This window comes from Alligator sinensis, unplaced genomic scaffold, assembly GCF_000455745.1.
Source record: "Alligator sinensis unplaced genomic scaffold, ASM45574v1 scaffold451_1, whole genome shotgun sequence".
Classification (NCBI taxonomy): Eukaryota; Metazoa; Chordata; order Crocodylia; family Alligatoridae; genus Alligator; species Alligator sinensis.
In genome coordinates, this window is record NW_005842097.1 from 466243 (window position 1) to 468203 (window position 1961).

General features: G+C 47.4%; 1 protein-coding gene and 1 long non-coding RNA gene across 2 annotated transcripts in view; one reads left to right on the top strand and one right to left on the bottom strand.

Annotated features, from left to right (window-relative positions):
* TMCC1 (transmembrane and coiled-coil domain family 1) overlaps nucleotides 1–1961 on the top strand; it is a 169903-nt gene that overhangs the window by 154261 nt on the left and 13681 nt on the right. Inside the window, 1 exon segment of the mRNA XM_014520195.2 lies at nucleotides 709–1631. Within this exon segment, the coding sequence (XP_014375681.1) occupies nucleotides 709–1631 (923 nt within the window).
* LOC112550392 overlaps nucleotides 1–1961 on the bottom strand; it is a 74118-nt gene that overhangs the window by 27988 nt on the left and 44169 nt on the right. The window lies entirely within an intron of this gene.

Sequence of the window (1961 nt, forward strand, 5' to 3'; positions counted from 1 at the left end):
TAAGGGGCGTTGGGGTTTTTGGTTTTGGGGGGGGGGGGTGTCCCAACTTAAGCTGAATTTTCTGACGCTGACTTGAGGCTGTTGCCTGTTTCCCCTTTGCCGAAAGAGAGTCTGTGGTTTAAGTATTATATTGTTATAACAGCCGACTTTGCAGGCTTTGGAGCAAAGGAAAAGAAGGGGCCATATGCTGTGTGTGACCTAGCTTAGCAGGTTGTATGTCTTGTTCTCTGGTGTGTTTCAGTGTCATTTACATTTATTGCCACAAATACTAACTTATGGTGTAGGACTTGGGTTGTCTGCTGTATTACACTTAAAACAGATAGTTTGAGGGTTTTCTGTTCTCATTTCTTTCATTTGTCCCCTAGCCTTAATGCATTACATACTACAGACCAGGCTTCCCTCAGCCTCCTAAGCAGTTGGTCTGAAGGCTGCATAAGTTTTAGCCCAATCGGCTAAAGCGGCTTTTGACCCTCATCTTTCTAGATGCTCATAAAATGTATATGGGCTCTCAAATGCCTCATGGAAGTTTGGAAATGCAAGAGTAATAAGAGTAAGACACAGGGGATGTGATGGAAAAGGCTGACTTTAAAAATCAAGGTAGCAGATTATGTTGCAGATTTTATGTCCATTTCCCCCCAATGACCTGGACAGCTTTCTAGATTGCCAAAGCAAGGGCGTAACCTTCATATTTTCTCTCCTTTTGCGTAGATTGAGCGGCTAGAAGTGAGCAGCCTAGCACAGACCTCCAGCGCAGTGGCCTCAAGCACTGATGGCAGCATCAATGCTGACTCTGTGGACGGGACCCTAGATCCTCAGCGGACAAAGGTGGCTATCACTCACCTACAGCAGAAAATACTGAAGCTGACAGAGCAGATCAAAATTGAGCAGACTGCCCGGGATGATAACGTGGCGGAGTACCTGAAGCTAGCTAACAACGCTGACAAGCAGCAGAGCGCCCGCATCAAGCAGGTGTTTGAGAAGAAGAACCAGAAATCAGCTCAGACCATCCTGCAGCTGCAGAAGAAACTAGAACACTACCACCGGAAGCTCCGGGAAATCGAGCAGAATGGCATCCCGCGGCAGCCAAAGGATGTCTTCAGGGATATGCATCAGGGCTTGAAGGATGTGGGAGCTAAGGTTACTGGTTTTAGTGAAGGGGTAGTGGACAGTGTTAAAGGTGGGCTTTCCAGTTTCTCCCAAGCAACACATTCGGCAGCAGGAGCTGTGGTATCCAAACCTCGGGAGATTGCCTCCCTGATAAGGAACAAGTTTGGGAGTGCAGACAATATTGCTAATCTGAAGGACTCCCTGGAAGAAGGGCAGGAGGATGGGAAGACTCTGGGTATTCAGAACTTTCAGTCAAGCCCAAAATACGGCAGTGAAGAGGACTGCTCCAGTGCCACATCAGGCTCTGTGGGAGCCAACAGCACCACAGGAGGCCCGGTGGGAGCTTCCAGCTCCAAAACAAATACTCTGGATATGCAGAGCTCAGGGTTTGATGCAATACTACATGAGATTCAAGACATCCGAGACACACAGGCAAGACTGGAAGAATCCTTTGAGAGCCTTAAGGTTCACTATCAGCGGGATTATTCGTTAATAATGCAGACTCTGCAGGAAGAACGGTACAGGTAAGCATGTCATTCATTAGCCCCCATATTAACTGCTCCAAGTCAGAGCAATGCAAATCTCGAAAGATTCTGCAGACTATGGACCATAACTTTTAATTCATGTGTGAAACTCCTTAGTCTTCTCAGACCTTGTAACACAACTTTAACTGGTGTCCTCTGCCACTTCACTGTTCACCCCCTTTCAGAACAAGAAGGGAGTAGCAAAGAAGGGCCTGGCCTTGGAGCTGCGATTCTCAGGTAAGAAGTTAACTAGAGAAGGTTTTGAGACCTCATGGTAAGGAATGCCCCCCCTCAGCTGTCATCACAGTACTCCTGTTCTTCCAGGTAGGG